Source organism: Scyliorhinus torazame, chromosome 7, assembly GCF_047496885.1.
Source record: "Scyliorhinus torazame isolate Kashiwa2021f chromosome 7, sScyTor2.1, whole genome shotgun sequence".
In the NCBI taxonomy this organism is placed as follows: domain Eukaryota; kingdom Metazoa; phylum Chordata; class Chondrichthyes; order Carcharhiniformes; family Scyliorhinidae; genus Scyliorhinus; species Scyliorhinus torazame.
The window spans coordinates 207347969-207370551 of record NC_092713.1 but is presented as its reverse complement, the minus strand read 5'-3'; the positions used below and the strand labels follow the sequence as shown (position 1 = coordinate 207370551).

General features: G+C 51.8%; 1 protein-coding gene across 2 annotated transcripts in view; it reads left to right on the top strand.

Moving 5' to 3' along the window:
* LOC140427434 (uncharacterized) overlaps positions 1-22349 on the top strand; it is an 83657-nt gene extending 61308 nt beyond the window's left edge. The window contains exon 5 of one of the 2 annotated variants that reach the window (XR_011948487.1): positions 21723-21789. Coding sequence is in view for 1 of the 2 variants with exons in the window: in XM_072512960.1 (XP_072369061.1) it covers positions 21723-22219 (497 nt within the window). In the remaining variant the exon portion in view is untranslated. Of the gene's footprint in view, positions 1-21722 lie in introns of both variants that reach the window. The other variant, XM_072512960.1, reaches the window with a different exon arrangement.
* The last annotated feature ends 234 nt before the right edge of the window (positions 22350-22583 follow it).

Sequence of the window (22583 nt, the reverse complement as noted above, 5' to 3'; positions counted from 1 at the left end):
CGCGGATACGAACCACCTTCTCATCAGATGCCAGGAGGGTGCTAGCAATCTGTGATTCAATCTGCCGGATGATTTCCAGCGGTTCACTAGGCAATGTGATGAAGCGCGACAATAGGGCAGCACGGTAGCATAGCGGTTAGCGCAATTGCTTCACAGCTCCAGGGTCCCAGGTTCGATTCCCGGCTGGGTCACTGTCTGTGCGGAGTCTGCACGTTCTCCCCGTGTGTGCGTGGGTTTCCTCCGGGTGCTCCGGTTTCCTCCCACAGTCCAAAGATGTGCAGGTTAGGTGGATTGGCCATGCTAAATTGCCCTTAGTGTCCGAAATTGCCCTTAGCGTTGGTTGAGTGGGGTTACTGGGTTATGGGGATAGGGTGGTGTGGGATTGGGTAGGGTGCTCTTTCCAAGAGCCGGTGCAGACTCGATGGGCCGAATGGCCTCCTTCTGCACTGTAAATTCTATGAAATTCTATGAAATGCATCACGATGATGAGCTCCTTGCCAGGCATGTACGCTAATTCAAAGTCGTACCTTCTGAGTTTGAGGAGGATGCGCTGCAACCGAGGAGTCAGGTCCTTGTGGATAATGTGGACCAGAGGCCTATGATCCGTCTCGACGGTGAATGTCGGCAGGCCGTAGACATAGGCGTGAAACTTGAGAATGCCAGTGAGAAAACCCAGGCATTCCTTCGCTATTTGCGTTGACAGGTCGCACAGTTGAGGACCATGTTCGCGATGTCCTAACTAATACCGGGCCAGTAGACAGCCTGCCTGGCTCTGCGTCTGCACTTCTCGGTGCCCAGGTATCCCTCATGGATTTGGCGGAGCACCAAGCTCTGGAGACTGAGTGGAATGACAATCCGGCCCAGCTTGAGGAGGATACCATCAATCACCGTCAGGTCGTCCTTTACATTGTAAAATTGAAGGCACTGCCCTTTTTGACAGCCATTCGAGTGGTGGTGCATGACACGCTGCAAGAGGAGGTCTTTGGCTGTCTCCTCGCGGATACGAACCACCTTCTCATCAGATGCCAGGAGGGTGCTAGCAATCTGTGATTCAATCTGCCGGATGATTTCCAGCGGTTCACTAGGCAATGTGATGAAGCGCGACAATGCATCACGATGATGAGCTCCTTGCCAGGCATGTACGCTAATTCAAAGTCGTACCTTCTGAGTTTGAGGAGGATGCGCTGCAACCGAGGAGTCAGGTCCTTGTGGATAATGTGGACCAGAGGCCTATGATCCGTCTCGACAGTGAATGTCGGCAGGCCGTAGACATAGGCGTGAAACTTGAGAATGCCAGTGAGAAAACCCAGGCATTCCTTCGCTATTTGCGCATACCTTGTTTCAGTGGGCGTCATGGCCCTCGATGCATAGGCTACCAGTGCCCAGGATGAAGTGTCATCACGTTGAAGCAGCACTGCACCGATGCCATCCTGGCTCGTATCTGTCAAGATCTTCGTCTCCCTGTCTGGGTCGAAAATGCCAAGACGGTGCAGTGGTGAGCTTGGCTTTCAGCTCCAACCACTCTGCCTGATGTGCTGCCTTCCACTCAAAGGCAGTGGACTTTTTTACCAGGTTTCGTAGGGCCGTGGTGCGTGAGGCCAGGTTTGGGATGAATTTGCCCAGGAAATTGACCATGCCCAGGAAGCGCAACACCGCCTTCTTGTTTTCAGGGACCTTCATGGCTTTGATGGCCTTGACCTTGTCTGTGTCCGGGCGCACGCCCTGCTGAGAGATCTGGTCACCTAGGAACTTGAGTGTCGACATGCCAAAGCAACATTTGGACCTGCTCAGCTTCAGGCCATTAGCATGGACACGGCGGAATACCTGCTGGAGACGAGAAACTTGCTCTTCAGGGGTCATAGACCATATGATGATGTCGTCCACGTACACACAAACCCCTTCAATGCTCTCCATCATCTGCTCCAAGATGCGATGGAAGATCTCCGATGCCGAGACAATGCCAAACGGCATGCGATTATAGCAGTATCTGCCAAACGGTGTGTTGAAGGTGCAGAGCCTTCTACTGGACTCATGCAGCTGGATTTGCCAAAATCCATGTGACGCATCAAACTTGGTGAAAAAACGTGCGTGGAAATCATCCGGCAGATTGAATCACAGATGCAGCTGTGTGCTAGCACCCTCCTGGCATCTGATGAGAAGGTGGTTCGTATCCGCGAGGAGACAGCCATCTCACTAGTGAGTTCCTCCCGCTTCGGGATGGGGTAGTGTTCATGCATTACATTCTTATTGAGCTCCTTGGGATCAATGCAGATACGCAGGTCTCCCAAAGGCTTTCTAACACATACCATAGAATTTACGGTGCAGAAGGAGGCCATTCGGCCCATCGAGTCTGCACCAGCTCTTGGAAAGAGCACCCTACCCAAGCCCCCACCCCCACCCTATCGCAGTAACCCCACCCAACACTCAGGGCAATTTTGGACGCTACGGGCAATTTATCATGGCCAATGCACCTAACCTGCACAACTTTGGACTGTGGGAGGAAACCGGAGCACCCGGAGGAAACCCACACACACACGGGGAGAACGTGCAGACTCCGCACAGACAGTGACCCAAGCCAGGAATCGAACCTGGGACTCTAGAGCTGTGAAGCAATTGTGCTAACCACTATGCTACCGTCATGCCCTACCTCGACCTAACCGAGTCAGTCGGTTTGGTTACCTTGGAAATGATGCCCTGTTGCTGAAGATCCTTGAAATGTGCCTTCAGGCGCTCCCTCAGCGTGGTGCGTGGACCACTAGCTTGGCATCAAGTCATAGCAGAATCTTGTATCGATATGGCAGCGTGCCCATCCCATCGAACACACCCGGATACTGAGCGAGGATGTCGTCAATGCTGGCCTGAAGATCCACATTGGAGGATGTTGTTGTGTAAACACACTGCATGAGGTTCAGCTGCTTGCAGGCCTGCACGCCAAGTAGGGATGCCCTGTCTGGCTTGACAATTTCAAAACGTAACCGTGCATGGGTGCTCCGGTTGGAGACGAGTAGATGGTAGGATCCCAGTGCCGTGATAGCATTTCCGCTGTAGTCCAGGAGCCTGCAGGCTGCTGGAAGGACCTTGGGGGGCTTCTTGATGCGTCTGAAATCTGCCTATGAGAGGAGGTTGGCAGAAGCACCTTTGTCCAGCTTAAACTGGATGGAGCAGTGGTTGACCGCACGCCATTCGTCCGCAGAATCCACAGCGAAGATGGATTGAATTTGTGATGAGTTGGATGTGGCATATTCACATTTGGTAATGATGCCGACACAGTAGGCGGAGTCCAGGCATTCTTCCTCTGGATCCGTTGTGCTGCCAGGATCAAAATCCTGTAATCGTTGTTGCACACTCTGAACGCGCCGTCATCGGAATTGGGAGCGCTGGCCCCTGACTGGTGGTGCAGAGCTGCACAAGGCTGCATAGGGTCCAGGCATCCCGCAGTTTAAACATCGTCTGCCTCTTGCAGTGCAGTGTTTCTTTAAGTGGGCATTGCCACAGTTCTAGCACGTCATGACATCGGCATCCTGACGCTCCGCGCGTCGTCGCACATACGCAGTGCGGGTGTCTGCCCCTTCGTTATCCCATTCGCATCGCACATGAGTGGGGCCCCGGGAAAAGCGCGCGAAATGGTCGCTTTCATCAATGCTGGGGCGCTGCATCCGGGAGATGGCCTGCACACTCTCTGCCTCATGGGAGGCACGTTTCTCATTTTCAGCCGATTTGCACTGGGCATAGCGATTTTTGGCGTGCTCATGCACTGTGCATGTTTCAGTCGCGACTGGCAGGGTCATATGCTTGATTTTCAGAAGCTGCTCTCTCAGCGGATCAGAGCGAACTCCAAAAACGATTTGGTCTCTGATCATGGAGTCAGCAATATCACCAAAGTTGCAGGACAGCACTGGCAGGCGGATGTTAGTTAGGAATGAGTTGAAAGATTCATCTTTACCTTGTAGACGCTGTTTGTATACGTAGCGCTCGAAGATTTCATTGGTGTCCACTTCACAGTGACTCAAACTTGTCCAGGATGGTCTGAAACTTTGTCTTGTCCTGGCCTTCGGTGAAGTGAAAAGAGTTGAAGAGTTCGATGGCTTGATCACCCGCTGTTGAGAGGAGAAGCGCGATCTTCCTTGCAACAGACACACATGAGGTCTGAAGCTTCGATGTACAGCAGAAACCTTTGCTTGAATGTCCGCCAGTTGGCACTGAGATTGCCGGAGGTCCTGAGCTGGTGAGGAGCCTGAATCTTCTCCATGGTGCCGCGATACATTCGCTGGTCGTCACGGAACGGACTAAGGTAAACCACCTAGATTAAGCAGTCTCCTGGTAGCATGTCGTGTTATGTACTCTGGGATAACACAGGCTGCACCTGGATGCAGCTTTAACCAAAAGATACTCCAGACATTGAAGTTAGTTCAATTTGATTTATTAAACCAGTCGCACAGTTAGCACAGTCCTCTATGAGTTTTACTCTCTGCTAACCTAAGTGTGGTTACTCTGTCTGACTGAACCAGACTTTCTCTTAGCCACGTGCTGGAGCTATGATACTGTACATACACCCTGACTCACTCTGTAGATATTCATCAGTGGAAAGAGGGGGAGCGTGAGTGCCTCGTACCTTTTATAGTGAGAAACCACCCCTAAGTGTCCTGCCTGCTCATTGGTTATGTCCTGTTCTCTGTGTTCATTAGCTGCCTGTCTGTGCCTGTCTGTATAACATTATCTGCATGTCTGCATATCATGACACTTTACATCCTTTATAATTACATTGTTTTGCTGTGGATGTGGGGGGCGGGGTGGTGTGGCGGTGGTGCTGCTGTTTCCCTGTGAGTTCTGAAGGGAGGTTAGGATGGTTCGCCCTTTTCTCAAGGGAGCTTAGGATGGTCCGCCTTCTCAGCTTGGCATGTGTGGGAGGGATTTGTATCTCCTGCGAATAGCTTTCCGCCCCATTCCTTCTCTACTATAGGTGGGCTCCGTTTGATCAAAGCGGTGTTCCACTTTCTGTGCCACATTTGCCATCCCCTAACCAGTCCAGCTCTACCATTGTGTCCAGAAATGTGTGTCTGGGTCTCTGGGGAACGTTTTTGTCTCCTTGTGGAGAAAGTCGTGCAGCTGCAGGTACCTGACCTCGTTCCCTTTCGGGTGTTAGAACCTCTCTGAGAATTCCCCCAGGGTCGTCAGTCTATTGTCCACGTACATGTCCTTCAAAGTCAGTGCCCCTCTGTCCTCCCTCCATGTGCCAAATGTGGCATCTATTCTCACTGGTGTAAACCTATAGCCGTTGCAGATGGGGGTCTCTATCGACATCTCGCCAAGCTTGAAATGGCACCTGAACTGGTTCCCTGTCCTTAGTGTGACCACTACCACCGGGCTCCTGGAGAGTGAGTGATTGTGTGTGGGGGGGGGGGGTGGTACGACGGCCAATGCTCGGAGAAACACTCCCATGCATCAGGCCTTCTCCATTTGGATCCAGTCCACCTCTGGTTCCCTTAGCCAGCCCGCTCACCCTCTCTGCGCTTGCTGCCCAATGGTAGACTAGGAGGTTCGGTAGGACCAGAGCCCTCGCTGTAAGATGGTCTTGTGTATCCTAGGGACTCTACCCCCCCCCCTAAGATGGTCTTGTGTATCCTAGGGACTCTACCCCCCCCCCCCCCCAAGACAAGTATCTCCATTCTACTCGATCAAATGCTTTCTCAACGTCCAGGGAGACGATCACCTCTGGTGTCCTCACCCCTGGTTGGGTCATTATTACATTCAGCTGGTGTCTGATGTTCGCTCTTGTATGCCTTTGGCAAACCCGGTGGCTACCACGGTGTGTCTTTAACTCTTATGCGGTAGACAAATGACTGCGAGTCAACTTTGTTTAATCAAATTGTATTTATTCACACTCTCACAATGTTATAGTTAATCAATCTCTCCATCAACACAAGTTATTCTACAGAGTACTAAAAGTTCATACTAGACCTTAACTTAACTTTAGAGTAGCACAAGGCTAAATCGCTGGCTTTGAAAGCAAACCAAGGTAGGCCAGCAGCACGGTTCCCATACCAGCCTCCCCAAACAGGCGCTGGAATGTGGCGTCTAGGGGCTTTTCACAGTAACCTAATTTGAAGCCTACTTGTGACAATAAGCGATTTTCTTTTTTTTTCAAGTACCAGACAGATATTGGCCTTTATCTGTGCGCTGAATCCTGCAGTTCTCAATGTTCGGTCCTTGGTCTGGTCTGGCTCTGGTCTCGGTTGGTGGCGCGATGGTCCTCCGAAGATCACCGTTGTTTCATTGCTGCTGCACAGAGAGCGATACTAAGGTGGCGCAGCACCTTTTAACCTTTTGGGCCGTCCCTGGGTCATTACCAATCAATTGATCAGGGTTCGATCACCCTGATTGATCAAGTCCAATCAGGGGCTGCCACATTGATTGTGGGGCGTGCACTCACCGGTCATGTCTGTAGGTGTTAGGAGCACATGGGCCCTTCCAAATAAGAATGCAGATGCTGTTGTGTTTGGTAAACATTCGTGATTGACATGATGTTTCCATTGTCCCTGGGATGGCCTGGAGATGGCCTTTTCCCTGTGTATTGCAAAGTCTGGGCTGCAGCTTGCTAATCTTTAAACTTGTTTATTGAGCTGTAGCCTGCTTACCCTTAAACTTGGCCAATTCTCCCAGCATCCTATGCAGGACACCATCTTAGGCGGTCATTCGGCCACACCGGTCTGATCTTCCCATATCACTTCTGGCAGGCAGGTCTCCAGGCGCCTTCCCAGTGCTTTCGCTCGGATTTTTGCATCAGTGTTTGAGATAGATGGGTCTGTAGTCTCCGCACTCTTGTTGGGTCTTTATCCTTCTTGTGCATCAATCAGATCAAGGCCATGGCCGGCATGGCCCATTTGACAGTGAGCCGTTGAACATCTCTTGCAAGTGTGGTGTCCAGCGATGCTGCAAATGTTTTGTAAAAGTCTACTGGGAACCCATCTTGTCCCAGTGCTTTCCCTGACTGCATGGAATTAATGCATTCCATGATTTCATCCAGCTCTAGCAGTGCTACCTGCCCCAGTTTCCTGTCCTCCTCCGCCACTGGTATATCCAGTCTGTCGAGGGACTATTCCATCATCCCCCGGGGTTCGGCGATGTTTGGCCTCGGTAAAAGTTTGCAAAGGCCTTGTTAACCTCGTTTGGGTCTGCTGCCATCCAACCATTTCTGTCCCTAACATGCACGGCTGCTTGTTTTCTCAGCTGGTGTGCCAGCATGCGGCTGGCCTTGTCTCCATATTCGTAGAAATCCCCCGTGCCTGGTAGAGCTGGTGGACTGCCTTCCTTGTGGAGAGCAGATCAAATTCCATCTGCAACTTTTTCCTCTCCGTCTGCAGCTCCACAGTTGGGGCTGTGGAGTACCACCAATCCATCAGCTGTCCATCAGCTGCTGCTTGGCTGTCCTTTCTTTCCTGTCCGTAAGGGCCCTATAGCAATGATGTCGCCTCTGATCACCACCTTCAGTGCCTCTCAGAAATGGAGGATGAGACCTCCCCGTTCTGGATGCAAGTTACAGGCGTGATTTAATGTCCGCGTTGCGCTTAAGTGAGAGCGTGACAAAGCCCTTAGATCGTGGGAGAGGTGAAAATCGAGAACTGCGCTGGTCGGCAACCTGTTTGTGATCTAATCAGCCCACCCCGGTTGGCAAAATCAGGATCCGGATGTAGCATGGCGAGAAAGCAATAATCACCACTTAAGGCCAATCTCCATGCAATAATTAGAGCAACCCCCTATCCAATGGCCTCCTGTGATCTAACGGCCTCCCCAGCAAGTGGTCATGCGAGGGGCGATTAGTACTCCATAAAAATGTGCAATTGGCAGAAGGGCTGCTGTGGGGACTCGAGGAGATGAGTAGCAAATGTCGCTCCCTGGTAATGAGCCCAGAGTCACTGGGGTTCCTGACCTGATGCTCGGAGGGGGAGTGTGGGAGCCCCCAGGCAGTCAGCCTCGGGGTGTGCCGGCGTTGAAAGGGGGAGTTGCGGAGCAGGGGAGTTGGCTGCCCATGGCCTAGGCTTGGGCGGGGCAGGGAGATCGGTGTCTTAGTGCCCACAGGTCCACCATGCCATCCCTTGCATCATATGTTCCCGTTTCTGGGGCAGCCCCAGCCCCACCGACCACTCATAATTCCCACTGACCTTGGAGGTCTCTGGCCACGCGGCTGAAGGCTTTGCTGATTGGGACTTGGCAATCCTAGTCAAGTGAGCAATTCACACCTCCCAAGTGGATGCCCATGGGCAGGCATGCCATTTTGCATGTGGAAGTTATTGCCTAGCATCCCAATCAGACCGTGATGCCTGGCACTGTGCCTGAACACTGCGAGAGACAACACCATGGACACAGCGGCCAACATCCAAAAGCCAAGGGGCTGGGCCCCAGCACCAGGGATACTTTTGGTGACCAGAGGGTGGATGTGTGCACTGCGGTCTTATATTGAATGGCGGAGCAGTCTCGATGGGCCAAGTGGCCTAATTCTACTCCTATGTCTTATGGTCTTATGGGAGGGGACCAGAGCCCGGTCCAGGGAATGTTATGTGCTAGTGTCTGGGTTACGAGGTGTGGGGTCCGGTGAGCAGGGGCCCTTGCTGCGGCGGGGGTGCATGAGCAGGGCGTGTCGGATGGCAGGGGATGTGGGGGAGGAGAACAATGGGGGAATGGGGAGAAGGGAGCAATGGGGGAGATGGAGCAATGGGGAATGTGGGGGAGAAGGGAGCAATGGGGGAGGGAGCTATGGGGGGAATGGGAGGAATTGGGGGAATGGGGGGGGGGAGCAATTGAGGGAATGGAGGGTCCCGGGGTGGGGACACCACTGGTTGTCAGTCTCTCACCCTCTCCAATTCCTTACAGATATTACATGCAAAGGGTGATTTGTGTGGACTCTCAGGCTATTGCCCACCAGTGCATCCATGAAGTCACGGATGCCTTGTTTACCCAGACAGCGAACTATATAAACTTTCATCTCCATCAAGGACGGTCACCTCAGCACTTCGCTTTACCACAAGCCCATGGATAACCTCACGATGCTCCACTTCTCCAGCTTCCACCCTAAACGCATTGTCGTGTTGGGTGTTCTGGTCTACAAACAGGTCAACATGGCTGGAGATGGTGTAACTCTATTTTATTAACAACTGGCAGATGGAATACAATGTTGACAAATGTGAGGTTATCCATTTTGGTAAGAATAACGGCAAAAGGGATTATTATTTAAATGATAAAAAATTAAAACATGCTGCTGTGCAGAGAGATCTGGGTGTGCTAGTGCATGAGTCGCAGAAAGTTGGTTTTCAGGTGCAACAGGTGATTAAGAAGGCAAATGGAATTTTGTCCTTCATTGCTAGAGGGATGGAGTTTAAGACTAGGGAGGTTATGCTGCAATTGTATAAGGTGTTAGTGAGGCCACACCTGGATTATTGTGTTCAGTTTTGGTCTCCTTACTTGAGAAAGGACGTACTGGCACTGGAGGGTGTGCAGAGGAGATTCACTAGGTTAATCCCAGAGCTGAAGGGGTTGGATTACGAGGAGAGGTTGAGTAGACTGGGACTGTACTCGTTGGAATTTAGAAGGATGAGGGGGGATCTTATAGAAACATATAAGATTATGAAGGGAATAGATAGGATAGATGCGGGCAGGTTGTTTCCACTGGCGGGTGAAAGCAGAACTAGGGGGCATAGCCTCAAAATAAGGGGAAGTAGATTTAGGACTGAGTTTAGGAGGAACGTCTTCACCCCAAAGGGTTGTGAATCTATGGAATTCCTTGCCCAGTGAAGCAGTAGAGGCTCCTTCATTAAATGTTTTTAAGATAAAGATAGATAGTTTTTTGAAGAATAAAGGGATTAAGGGTTATGGTGTTCGGGCCGGAAAGTGGAGCTGAGTCCACAAAAGATCAGCCATGATCTCATTGAATGGCGGAGCAGGCTCGAGGGGCCAGATGGCCTACTCCTGCTCCTAGTTCTTATGTTCTTATGTAACTCAACTGTAATAACATACTGTAAGCTTGGGTACGTGCATTACCAGCTTATCTGTGGACCCTGTCCTATCACTATCTAGGTGAGGCACTCAGCACATGGTGAATGTCTGAGAGGTAGGCTGTGAGCTCTGTGCTCTGAGCTGGCTGCTGCTAGAATGAGCGGGAACTCTGGTGTCCCCTGTCTTTATAGTGTGTGTGCTCCCACTGGTGATTGGCTGCGATGTTGTGTATGCTGGTTGGTCCTACTGTATGTCCATCAGTGTGTCAGTGTGTGTGTGATTGCACCATGATATGCTGATGTATATCATGACATCCCCCCTTTTCGCAAAGAATATGTGCCTACATGAGAATAAATAAAGTGTAGTGACTGTGTCTGATAATGTGTGTGCATTATTTACATCAGTATGTACATGTGGTTATGCTATATACACGGGAAGGTGCCAGGTGCAGAGGAAAACTATGTTACACCAAGAACGAAACAAATGCTATTAACAAACGTTGAAAAACTCATAAACAGTATGGCAGAACAAGTCAGTGAGTCCAATAGTGCAAGGTTTATAAATCAAGTCTTTGGGGTGGGCGACGAATTCGGGTTGACCGCCTCAAGGGTGATTCAGGATCCACCGGCTGAGGAATGGGCCGGGCCACGGTCGAGTGAGGAGGAGGCAGGGTACCCGGAAGCTCAACAAAGTCCATGTCAGGGACAACAGGAGGGCGTGGCACCGGTGCAGAATTTCGTAGCGAGCGTGGAACCAGACGAAGGGTACGCCGATTGCGACGGCGAATGGAGCCATCAGGCAAACGAACCAGAATTGAGTGGGGAGCCACCTGTCTAAGAACCTCAGCGGTTGCCAACCAGCCACCCTCCAGAAGATGTATGCGGACATGATCTCCAGGCATCAGGGCAGGAAGATCAGTCACTTGAGCATCATGAGCCGTCTTGTGTTGCTCACGCTCTTGTTGCATCCGCCGAAGTACCGGAGCATGGTCGAGGTCAGGGACGTGAATGGACGGCACAGTGGTCCTGAGGGTGCGACCCAGAAGCAGTTGGGCCGGCTATGGGCCCGTGGACAGTGGGGCCGAGCGATAGGCCAGCAAGGCGAGGCAGAAGTCAGATCCTGCATCAGCAGCCTTGCAGAGGAGCCTTTTTACAATGTGGACGCCCTTCTCTGCTTTGCCATTTGACTGAGGGTGCAGGGGACTGGATGTCACGTGTGCAAAGTTGTATGCACTAGCGAAGGAAGACCATTCCTGACACGTGAAGCAGGGGCCATTGTCTGACATCACGGTGAACGGAATGCCGTGGCAAGCAAAGAGCTCCTTACTGGCCCGGATAACAGCCGATTACGTTGTGCAGGCGGATGACCTCAGGATAGCTGGAAAAGTAGTCGATGATGGTGATGTAGTCCCTGCCGAGCGCATGGAACAGGTCCACACCCACCTTCGACCAGGGGGACGTGACCAACTCATGGGGCTGAAGGGTCTCACGTGGTTGTGCCGGCTGGAACCACTGACAGGTGGGGCAACTGAGCACAATGTTGGCAATGTTCTCATTTATTCCCGGCCAGTATACAGCCTCTCGGGCCCTCCGTCGGCACTTCTCTACTCCGAGATGGCCTTCGTGCAGCTGTTCTAAGACAAGCTGCGTGGGCTCACAATGCGGTCCAGCTTCAGGAGGACACCATCCACGACTGCCAAGTCATCCCGAATGTTGTAAAACTGTGGGCATTGTCCCTTGAGCCACCCTTCCGTCATGTGGCACATCACATTTTGCAGAAGGGGGTCAGCCACAGTCTCACAGCGAATGTGGGCAAGGCGTTCGTCAGTGGCCGGCAGATTGGCAGAAGTGAAGGCTACATGTGCGTCGACTTGGCCAACGAACCCCTCTGGGTCGAACGGAGTGTCGACTGCCCTGGACAGAGTGTCTGCTATGATCAGGTCCTTACCCGGGGTGTATACAAGTTGGAAGTCATACTTCCGGAGTTTGAGCAGAATGCGCTGGAGGCGAGGAGTCATGACATTAAGGTCCTTTTGGATGATGCCAACCAGTGGGCGATGGTCGGTCTCCATTGTGAACTGGGGAAGGCCATACACATAGTCGTGGAACTTGCCAACGCTAGTCAACAGGCCTAGGCACTCCTTCGCAATTTGCGCATAGCACTGCTCTGTGGGGGTCATGGCACGTGACGCATAGGCGACAGGGGCCCATGATGAGGCGTCATCTCGTTGCAGGAGGACAACCCCAATGCCAGATTGGCTGCCGTCAATCGAGATCTTTGTCTCCCTTGCAGGATCGAAGAACGCCAGTACCGGGGTGGTGGTAAGCTTGACCTTGAGCTCCTCCCATTCACGCTGGTGAGTGGGACGCCACTGGAATTCAGTTGTCTTCCTGACAAGGTGCCGGAGAGCTGTGGTGTGGGAAGCGAGGTTAGGGATGAAGTTGACCATTCCTAGGAAGCGTAGCACCGCCTTCTTGTCTGTCGGGTTCTGCATAGCCGTGATGGCTGCCACCTTGTCGGCATCCGGCTGCACACCCAACCGGGAGATGTGGTCCCCCAAGAACTTGAGCTTGGTTTGGCCAAAAGAACATTTGGCTCTGTTAAGGCGCAGGCCCTGGTCCCGTATCCGTTGAAAGACGCGTTGGAGGCGACTGATATGCTCCTGCGGTGTGGTAGACCAAATAATGATATTGTCCACATAGACGCGCACGCCTTCGATGCCCTCCATCATCTGTTCCATGATGCAATGGAAAACTTCAGAGGCTGATATGATTCCAAATGGCAGCCTATTGTAGCAGTATCTGCCAAATGGAGTGTTGAAGGTACACAGCTTCCTGCTGGACTGATCCAATTGAATCTGCCAGAAGCCCTTTGAGGCATCAAGCTTGGTGAATATTTTTGCCCGAGCCATCTCGCACGTGATCTCCTCACAGTTGGGTATAGGGTAATGTTCCCTCATTATATTGCGATTTAAGTCTTTTGGGTCAATACAGATCCGGAGTTCACCGGAAGGCTTCTTGACGCACACCATGGAGCTGACCCATGCAGTTGGCTCCGTCACCCGGGAAAGCACTCCTTTGTCCTGCAGCTGCTGCTTGAGGCAGTCCTTGAGGGGTGCTGGGACTCTGCGAGGTGCATGAACTACCGGGGTGGCATCCTGTTTGAGCCGGATTTTGTGTGTGGAGGGCAGTGTACCCATGCCCTCGAAACCATCCTGATTGTGAGAGAGGATTGAGTTTAGTTGCGCCCTGAATTCCGCATCTTGGAAGTCAGACGTGCCTTCTGGAGAGAGAGAGTGTACTCGCTGAACGAGGTGGAGGAGTTTGCACGCCTGTGCACCTAGCAGAGAGTCCTTTGAAGAGCCCACGATCTCGAAGGGTAGGGTGGCTTTACGCGAGTTGGGCGTCACTTTGAGTTGGCATGACCCTGTGGCGGGGATGACGTTGCCATTATAGTCGACCAGTTGAAAGATGGATGGAAGAATTGCTAGCTTAACCCTCAGGGTTTGAAGTGCTGACCATGCGAGGAGATTTGCAGAAGCACCCGTGTCCAGGCGGAATGTGATCTGGGATCGGTTGACCGTCAGGGTGGCACGCCACTCGTCGTCCAGATCAATGCTGTGCACCGACAGCGGCTGGTGTGTTTGACTCGGGGACAGCTTGTTCTTGTTGATGACAGCAATGCGGAAAGGCTCCCTGTCCTCAGTGTCACTGGTCTGTATGATGTCAGGATCGGACTCGGTGAACGTGGGTAAAATTGCCCGAACATTTCTGCGAGGCTGGTTAAACTGTTGCGGGTTGGCAGGCTGAAGGTGCTCGACAGCAGGCAGCATAGTGGCCAAGCCTGCCACAGCGTAGGCTTTGTCACGCTTTGGCCAGACATTGCCGCTTTAAATGGGCGGAGCCACAGTTGCCGCACGTCATGACGTCAGTGCGTTCGTTGCGCCACCGCGCATGCGTGGTGCAGTCTTACGTAGTCGTGTTCCTCCACATCAACGTCCCCTCTTTTGGCGCGTACAAGCGCGGGAGGCCTCGGAAAGCGCGCGAAACGGCCGCCCTCTGGGCTGCGGGCCGGGAGGTACTCGATCGTCTGGACCCGCTCCGCCTCGTGGGGCCCCTGCCACGCCGTTTAAGCCGCCTGGATGTGTGAGTACCGGCTGGTGGCGTTCTCATGCAGGACACAGGTCCCGATGGCCGTCGCTCGGGTGAGTTGCTTGATTTTAAGGAGCTGCTGGCGCAGGGTATCCGACATGACCCCGAAAACTATCTGGTCGCGTATCATGGAGTCAGAGGTGGGCCCATAGCCGCAGGACTGCGCGAGGATGCGGAGGTGCATTAAATAAGACTGGAAAGGCTCGTCCTTACCCTGCAGGCGCTGCTGGAACAGGTACCTTTCAAAGCTTTCGTTAACTTCAACGCTGAAGTGTTCATCAAATTTTAGGAGCACCGTCTTGTATTTGGTTTTGTCCTCGCCATCCGCGAATGTAAGGGAGTTAAAGATGTGGATGGCGTGTTGCCCTGCTGTGGAGAGAAGAAGGGCAATCTTCCTGGTGTCCGATGCATTCTCCCTGTCTGTGGCCTCTAGGAAGAGCTGGAAGCGCTGTTTAAAAAGCTTCCAATTCACCCCGAGATTGCCAGCGATGCGTAGCGGCGGCGGCGGGTTGATGTTCTCCATGCTGCAGGATGGCGGATTGCTGATAAGTTGCAGGTAGGTCTCACAGGGGCTAGTATGCGTCCACTCCCGGAACCATGTCGTGTTGGGTGTTCTGGTCTACAAACAGGTCAACGCGGCTGGAGATGGTGTAACTAACAACTCAACTCTAATAACATACTGTAAGCTTGGGTACGTGCATTACCAGCTTATCTGTGGACCCTGTCCTATCACTATCTAAGTGAGGCACTCAGCACATGGTGAATGTCTGAGAGGCAGGCGGTGAGCTCTGTGCTCTGAGCTGGCTGCTGCTAGAATGAGCGGGAACTCTGGTGTCCCCTGACTTTATAGTGCGTGTGCTCTCACTGGTGATTGGCTGCGATGTTGTTTATGCTGGTTAGTCCTACTGTATGTCCATCAGTGTGTGTGTGATTGCACCATGATATGCTGATGTATATCATATGACACACATTAAAGAAGCCATCCCCTTTGGACAAGCCCTCCGTATACACAGGATCTGCTCAGACGAGGAGGAGCATAACAGACATCTACAGACGCTGGAAGATGCCCTCGTACGAACTGGATATGGCGCTCGACTCATCGATCGACAGTTCCAACGTGCCACAGCAAAAAACCGCACCGACCTCCTCAGAAGACAAATCGCCAGGCAGGAAGACAAACAACCGACAGAGTATCCTTCGTCGTACAGTACTTCCCCGGAGTGGACATCTTCTTCGCAGCCTTCAACACGTCATCGATGAAGACGATGAAGACGAACATCTTGCCAAGGTCATCCCCAAAACCCCCTCAAACAAAACCGCGCAACCTCAAACAAACCATTGTTTGCAGCAAACTACCCAGCCTTCAGACCAGCGACCACGAAGCCACACAACCCTGCCATGGCAATCTCTTCAAGATGTGCCAGATCATCGACATGGGTACCACCACTACACGTGAGAACACCACCCACCAGATAGGCGGTACATACTCGTGCGACTCGGCCAACGTTGTCTACCTCATACGCTGCAGGAAAGGATATCCCGAAGCATGGTACATTGGCGAGACCATGCAGACACTGCGACAGCGAATGAACGGACATCGCGCAACAATCACCAGGCAGGAATGTTCCCTTCCAGTCGGGGAACACTTAGCAGTCAAGGGCATTCAGCCTCTGATCTTCGAGTAAGCGTACTCCAAGGCAGCCTTCAGGACACACGACAAAGCAGAATCGCCGAGCAAAAACTTGTAGCCAAGTTCCGCACACATGAGTACGGCCTCAACCGGGACCTTGGATTCATGTCGCATTACATTCACACTCCACCATCTGGCCTGGGCTTGAGAAATCCTATCAACTGTCCTGGCTTGAGACAATTCACACCTCTTTAACCTGGGATTACCCCTCTCTCTGGATCTGTAAAGACTTAATTACCTGCAAATGCACGCATTCAGAGTATCGTCTTTGTCTATATATATGTTTCTGGAACCTACCTCTTCATTCACCTGAGGAAGGAGCAGTGCTCCGAAAGCAAGAGATTTGAAACAAACCTGTTGGACTTTAACCTGGTGTTGTAAGACTTCTTATTGTGCTCACCCCAGTCCAACACCGGCATCTCCACATCAGATATAAACTTTGACATGGACCAGGCCCAACAAGATGTCTGGGCAGCAGGATTCTCCGCCATTGACGTAATGCCACAAGTCCAAGGGCTAATAATTCTCCGCCATTGACGTGATGCCTGTCATCTTTTGCTCACCGTGCTGTCAGGGAGTGCCCTACATCAACAGGAAGGGGTTCCACTCCCTGAACAGCCAGTACGTGTGCTACCACCACATGAAGATCATGCACATGTGTGAACGCTTGCCAGGGATTGTGCACGGCAGCTACATCCTTGGGCAGTCAGACTTCCCTGGTCTCTTCGAGGACAACCCTATAATGTCCAGTTGGCTCTTGGGGGTTATGGGGTACCCGCTGAGGACCTGGCTAATGACACCAACCGGTAGATGGAGGACAGGTGGCAATGGCGAGGGTCCTGCAAGCCCAGAGAGCCAGGGAGGCCCTCATCCTTGCCTTCTTCACATAGTACGTGGCTCAGTCCGTTATTTCCACCTCCTCTTCCCAATCCCTCGCAGTGCCACCCTGTTCCGGGTGCTGACTCCGAGATGTGCCGTTTTGAGGTGGGTTGGGTCTAGGGGGAGCAGTGGGCACCGGCGCCATACCGTATGGGTTCTGGGTTGGTTCCCAGTGCCCCCTCTTCCCGGTCAGTGCCATGGAGTCCACCTGGGGGCATAGGCGCAGCAGGATCAAGCCTGGACGGCGTCTGCACCATCTGGCTCTGCCAGCCCCTGGCGGCTCCCCAATGTCTGCAGTGTCGAGGCCTCGGTGATGCTCCTCGGTAAGTGGGACATGCTCTGAGTGACCCAGCAATGCCCACTTGCAACTGGGACGAGCTCTGCAGTACTTCTACTATGTCCACCTGAGACTAGGACATGCCCCGCAGCACCTCATCAAGGTCCATTGGGTCAAACCCCCAGCACCTGGGACATGTTGTCCAGGCGCTCAGCCATGGCCGTCACGGACTGAGCTACAACTTGGACATCTCCAATGCTTCATGGTGTCAACGTTGTGCACCAGGCTGTCCACTGTGGTCACCACCCTGGCAGTGTTGGCCTCGGTGCCATGCATTGCTGCCGCCATCTTCTGCTCCCGTAGCCTCTGGGACTCCTCCAATTGGCTATGGATCTGCTGGATTGTTGCTGACATCCCCCTCTGAACCTCTCGGCTGCACCGAAGAGTCTGCATCAGCTCCCGGTAAACCTGGTCCAGAGGCTCAGCATATGACTGGGATCCAGCTGGGTCCCGTGATCCAGCAGACCTCCGCCTGCTGTCTCACCTGGCGTTCCTGGCTCTACCTAATGTACATCAGCAACTGTTGCTCACCAGAATTTGGCCCAAAAGCCTGTCCACTACTGTCGCTGATGTGAATGGGGGGATGGAGAGAAGGGGAGGCTGAGGTGTATGGGGGAGTTATGGGTGACACGGCATGGACGGCACAGCTGGACATGGGTGAGCAGGGGCAGGGAACGGTGCTGGGCGGGGGCAGTGCTTGGCACATTCTCAGGTGGAGTGGGGGTTTGGTGTCAACCCACCTGTGCGGCCCGATGATGATCATTGTCCTTTTTATGGCACTGGGTGCTGGTCCTCCTGGTCACACTCCCCGATCTACAGCCACTGCTACTTCCTCCCAGGTGGCACTGGGGTTGCCCTCTGGCTTGACGCTCCAAGAACCTCTGGGGAACAAAGCATCCCATCTGGCCGCTACCGCGTCCAACAATCTGCACAAGTCAGCATCCCTGAATCATGGAGCTGGTCTCCTCGGTGGTATGAATGTGAGCTGAGTTGGATTGGCTCTGAAGGGGCGGTTTAAGTGCTGCTCTCCCTTGTTAGCAGGGGTCTGCCGAGCGCTGTCCTGGTGAATCAGTCGGTGGGACGTTCTTTTGCGGTGTGAAGCCCTGGGGGCCAATTAATGTTTTATAGCGGTGACTGCCTCGCCAATCCGAGCATCGGGAAGCTCACGGCAGTTCCCGTTCGCTACCACATTCAGAAACTTTCTGATTAAATCGCGTCTGACATAACCGCCGATGGCTTGGGATACCTTAGTACAGAGTTCCTTATTGGTGAGGAGAGCTGCATTCAGCCTCAATGGGGGTGGTGTTGAGTCCAGCCTTTCTCCAACCTCCCGTCCATGTATTCTGGTGCTTGGTCAGAGATTACAATCGTGAGGTATTCCACCTTTGTTACCCCTGGAAACACGCTTTTCCCTATGACAAATGTCTGTGCTTTTACCTATGACAAAAAGTCTGTGCGTGAGTAGGCCTTGTGCATATGAGAAAATTTCTCGAAAGATAATTTTTCTCTCGGGTGATTGAATCTCCACGGGTCTACCCCCACCCCGCGCCATACCTGACACATTCCTGTCCTGGGTTGGATCTGTCCTTGTTGGGCCCTGTCCTGGGTTGGATCTGTCCTTGCTGGGCCCTATATGCATTTAAAGTGTCCCCCCCGCACCCCCCCCCCCCCCCTACCCACAATAGGTTGGCGGGTGTTTGGGTCTGGAATTTCGACTATCATTTTGGCTGACCCCCCACTCCCCCTCCCATGGGGTCAGCCATACTCACCCCTGTGGGCTTGGCCCTGTTCGTCTGGGTCTGCCTTTGCTCACGAGCCATTTAAGAGGGCTGCCGATTACTTCCTCAGTTTCGCCATCTCCGGTGATGTCTGATGCAACAATCGCTCTCCCCTCCCCATCTCACCTCCCACTACCCTCCCTCTGTTTCAATCCCTGTACCCCCCTAACCTTGTGCTCCCCCCTCCTACTCTCCCCCCCCCCCCCAACCCCCGGTTTTATAATAATAATAATCGCTTCTTGTCACAAGTAGGCTTCAATGAAGTTACTGTGAAAAGCCCCTAGTCACCACATTCCGGCACCTGTTCGGGGAGGCTGGACGGGAATTGAACCCGTGCTGCTGGCCTTGTTCTACATTACAAGCCAGCTGTTTATCCCACTGTACTAAAGCAGCCCCTGAAGTTTTACCCCATTCTCTACCTACCCCGGTCCCCCCCCCCCCTTTTTTTTGCCCTGAAGTTCTGCTTTTCCTTTCCCCTCTGCCAGGCGCTCTCTCCCTCCCAGGAGACGCGCCGCGGCCTCCTCCTTCACTGTACTTCCATATACCAGCCTGTACGCTAGTGTAGCGGCTCACCTAACAGTTGTATTCCCCAATTTAACCCCAATCTACCTCTCTCCCTCCTCCCCCACCCCCCCCCTTCTCTCCGTGCCTCTACTTGTGTTCGCCTCTGTCCCTCTCGAATTCTTGCAGCCCCGCTCTGGCCATTGCCCTCTATCGTTGGCTGCCCAGTCCATTTTTCTGGACAAACATGTTGGCTTCCTCTGGGGCGTCAAAGTAGTGTTCTTTACCCTGGCACGTGACCATAGCTGGGTAGGGTAGGGCATGCTAAACGACACCCCATTTTTGTACAGAATGGATTTGGCACAGTTCAATTCTGCCCAGTGCTTGGCCATGTCAGCACCAATGTCCTGGTACAGGCGGATGGGATGTCCTTCCCACTTGCAGCCGCTCATGCTCTTCGCCCACCTCAGGATCCACTTTTTGTCCTGGTAGCTATGGAGCCTCACGATTATCACTCGCAATGGTTCCCCAGCCCTGGGTCGCTACAAATGCAACCTTTGGCCGTGGTCTGCCTTCGGTGACTTGGCAACCAGCTTTCCGAGCATCGCTGCTTCATACTCTGTGGGCTTTCTCCCCTCTGTTCCCTCTGACAGCTTCACAATTCTCAGGTTTTGCCAACGTGATCGGTTCTCCTGGGCATTGACTTTATCCTTCACCCCTTATGGGTCCTGACCAGGCTCGCTACCTCGGCCTCAAGTGCTGGGATCCAGTCCCCTTGGTCCGTGACGACTCTTTTGAGGTCCCTCGTTGTTGTCTCCTGGGCCTCTAGCCTCTGCTCCATATTGTCCATTGCCTCCCTCATTGGGGCCGTCGCAGCCTCCACTGCTATCTCAACAGTTGCCAGGAGGTCTTTTATCATCTCCTCCCATGTCTCTGGAGCTCGGTGGTGATGAAGCAAGTCAATTTGTCCATCAGCACCTGGGTCTGTGCTGGGAGCTCTGCGGGGTCAGCCCTCACGGGTTCTGTGCCTCCATGTGCAGTTTCCTGTGCCGAGGCTGAGGTTTCCCTTCCCTCGTCTTCACTGACATTTCGGCTGGGCGGCTGATTCTTTCCCATCCTGCTTGGCAGTGCGGTCGGTGGGGGATTAGTCTGGGGGACTTTTGCTGCCAATGTGTTGGAGTTAAAAGGCCGTAATCGAAGTTCTTAGACAAGAGCCACCTTTCATGCAACCGCTCAGCTCGTGGCCGCCAACGGAAGTTCCATACATAAATATTTCAACACTACTTTAAACACCTGTTCAGAAAATTCTGTCAGGTTTGTCAGTCTTGCCTATTGCCTGCAAGTTCATGCTGGCTCTCTCTGATCAGTTAAAACATTTCAAGGTGTTCAATCACCTTTCCCTAATTATAGTCTGTGGTAATTTCCTAACAACAGATGTTAGGCTAACTGGTCTATAATTTCCTCTCTCACCTTTCATTTCTTAAAAAGCAGAATGACACATACAATTTTTCAATTTAAAGGGATAGTTTTGCAATCAAGACAACTTTGGAAGATGACAGTTAGGGTATCTGCAATGTTATTAGCCCACTTCCTTTAGAACTTTGGGATAAACATGTATGTTCTGTATTATGAGGTTTTGCCATGGACCGCCAATAAATAGACCACAGTTTATGTGTTCTGGTAAATAGTATTGAATGGCATCTTTCTTTTGGCAGCTTTCTTAAGGTATTCCTCTTCTTCCATCTCTGTTCCCATATTGTGTGATTAGTGCACGGATCGGTGACTGAAACAGCATTACTTTCAAGGCATGCTGCAGCACAATTTTTGAGAAGAATACCTCAGAGGACTGTTGGTAAAGGCTGAAATTCAAGTTTAAAACTTGCCAAATACTCGAATAATTTTTGTCTCTATTTTATTGCAGCCAAGTTCCTTATATTCTAAGAGTAGCCCTTTCAGGAATTCTACCATGCAATTTCCTGGCTCCATCCGTAATTCGTTAGTGACCTCCTAGCACCTGGAGCAATATGAACTCAGCCTGAATAACTGTGACTCAAATACCTGCAAAGACAATTCAACAGCAAACGGGCAAGACTTAGGCCCTTTTAATATAGGGGATCAGAAAATTTCCTGGGATATGGCCAATTAAAATTCCCTGTTTCATCCAGGAGGCAGCAATGTATTTTGATTCTCTGTTTTGTTGAAAGAAAATCAAATTATAACCCTCCAAACAAAATGCCTTGTGCTACTTTGAAACTTCTAGCTCCAATCAAACCCACATAAGTTATTTTTAAATAATTGATAAAGATCTTGGTATTTGTCAATGCTGCCTGTACAAAGCCCTGGAATAGGGTAGTATGTTAAGTGTTTTATATTTAAATATCTTTGTTTTCACTACACAGTTGCACAAATGGATTCCAATGCTGAAGCCATTCCACCATTTAATCAGCCAGAGACGGACAAGCAAACTGGAGCTGAGATTCTCTCCCACATTTTCCACAGTTTCCATAAAAACTCTGGGGATGATGAACACCCTCAGATGCATTCGAATAAGGCAGTTGCCCATGCAGAAAATGAAAACCAAAATAAGCCAGAAACAATGACTGCTCTGAAGCAGGAAGAAGCAACTGTTCTACAGCACAATATTGACCGTAATGTTTTACCAGAATGTGCTGCTAATGCACATGAGCCACAACAGAAAACTGACAGACCCTATGTTTCAGCTACTCATAGCTCTCCATTGGAAACTATAACATCCCACCGCATTTATGATAATACCAGGTTAACATCTTTTGTAGTAGCTGGTGCAGGTCGGGATGTTTCATTCGAGGGATGGAAAGTAAATCCTCCAACATGTTGCACCCATTGTTTTCGCCAGGATAACTCAAGAAGCAAGTGACAGTTTTAACTTGTCCACATACATCACACTGCACACTGCTCAAGTCACCTTGGGAACCACAGCATGCTTGTGAAAGAACACCTGCGTGAACCTTTCTTTAGCTGTGTTCAATAAAGTGATGGCATGCCCATGTCCGTCTCTTTTTCTAGTATAGTCAGCAACATATCAAAATGTTGAAAAGTTTGAAGCCAATAGTGAAATCAGTGCAAATCTGGGACAGCAAAGCACACTTGAGGAGTCTGAAATCAATCCAAAGTTGGCACGGTTTGAGCTCTGATTTAAGTTTATTTGGAATTTGTTAGCTTTTCTTAAAGGGGATCCACAGAACCATCTGCTGCCTTAAAATGTGAAAAATGTTGCTTAC